Here is a 1256-nt window from a genome sequence, read left to right as displayed (position 1 = left end):
AAAAAAAAAAAAAAAAGAAAAAAAAAAACCAGCTGGAAACAAAACCCATCATTTACTCTGATTTGTACAAAATAACAATAATAACAATAAAAATAAGAATAAAAGGTGCTGGTGGCCCCTGGCTCGCAGTGCCCCACTGTGGTGGGGGGGATCTCAGTAGGCAAAGATGACGTGGTAGGTGACCTGGTGCCCATTGTCCCAGGCATAGAGCAGGCGGTCCTTGGGGTTATAGTCTATCTGCGTGGTGTAGGCGTACTCGTTCTCAAAGAGCAACCGTGGGATGATCTGTGTGTTGGTGTGCGTGTCAAAGGCGTAGGAGATGTTGGCATTCCTCTTGTTGTAGCTGTCGACTGCGTACAGGACCCCGCAGATGACAAAGCAGTTCCCGTAGAAGTTCTTCCGCAGCCCCGTTCGCCACGTGGTCTCCTTCTGGGTGCTGAGATCGGCCGCGTTCAGCTTGCTCAGCACAATCACCTCCTGGTTGAAGCCCTCATAGCTGATGGCCGGGTAGATGACCCACAGGCCATTCTCATCCACGGCAAAGTCCACGTCCGAGTGGCCGGGGTGGACTCTTCGTAGGCCACGTCGTGCAGCATGGCCCAGGCGGCCACATACCGTTGCTTCAGGTCGTATTTGATGATGTTGCGCGTGAAAGCCCGGTTGTAGTAGAAGGAGCCATTGTAGACCACGTGTCCTGTCCCAATCCAGCTGTACGGGAGCTTGTAGGAGTTGCTCCAGCGACCTGTGAGGCAGAGACACCTTGCTGGCAAGACCACTCTTTTGCTTTGGGGTTGGTGGCCCCATCCCCAGTACCCTCTGCCCCCAGCCACAGCCTGGCAAGGTAACAAGCAAATTCAGAGCTACCATGGGCAGCCTGACCTGCCCCAGGCTCTGAAGCCCACGCGGGTACTGCTGCCCAAGAGGGGAGCGTCCCTGGGCAGAGCAAAGCAGCATCCCAGGGATGCTACTTAGACCAGCCAAGCGGTGGCCGGTGCAGCACCAGGGATGGTGCAAGCCCACCTTGCTTGAAGTTGTCAAGGTTCCTGAACTCCACCAGCGTGTTCCCGTAGTAGTAGTTGGTGACGTAGATCCGCTCCTCCTGGGCCAGGGGGTCCTTCATCCAGGCCCCCTCGTTGCGCCCATAGGTGTTCTGAGTGGTGGGTCCCGAGATGGTGGACAGCGTGTCCTTGCAGCGCCCTGTGCGGGCACAGGGAGGCTCGTGAGGCTCAAGGCCGGGCAGCCATGCTCTCCCTGCT

General features: G+C 56.5%; 1 protein-coding gene across 1 annotated transcript; it reads right to left on the bottom strand.

Moving 5' to 3' along the window:
• Nucleotides 1-26: 26 nt before the first annotated feature.
• Nucleotides 27-1197, bottom strand: LOC104277070 (olfactomedin-like protein 2B; the record flags this gene model as incomplete). The annotated part of the gene is given in 3 exon segments (XM_009873603.1): nucleotides 27-560; nucleotides 563-742; nucleotides 1021-1197. Coding segments are annotated over 3 exon segments (764 nt in total), but the record flags the coding sequence as incomplete, so codon positions are not given.
• Nucleotides 1198-1256: the final 59 nt, after the last annotated feature.

The sequence above is a fragment of the Apaloderma vittatum genome, unplaced genomic scaffold (genome assembly GCF_000703405.1).
Source record: "Apaloderma vittatum isolate BGI_N311 unplaced genomic scaffold, ASM70340v1 scaffold30817, whole genome shotgun sequence".
Lineage (NCBI taxonomy): Eukaryota > Metazoa > Chordata > Aves > Trogoniformes > Trogonidae > Apaloderma > Apaloderma vittatum.
The sequence above is the reverse complement of the archived record's forward strand: the minus strand, read 5'-3'. Positions and strand labels throughout refer to the sequence as shown.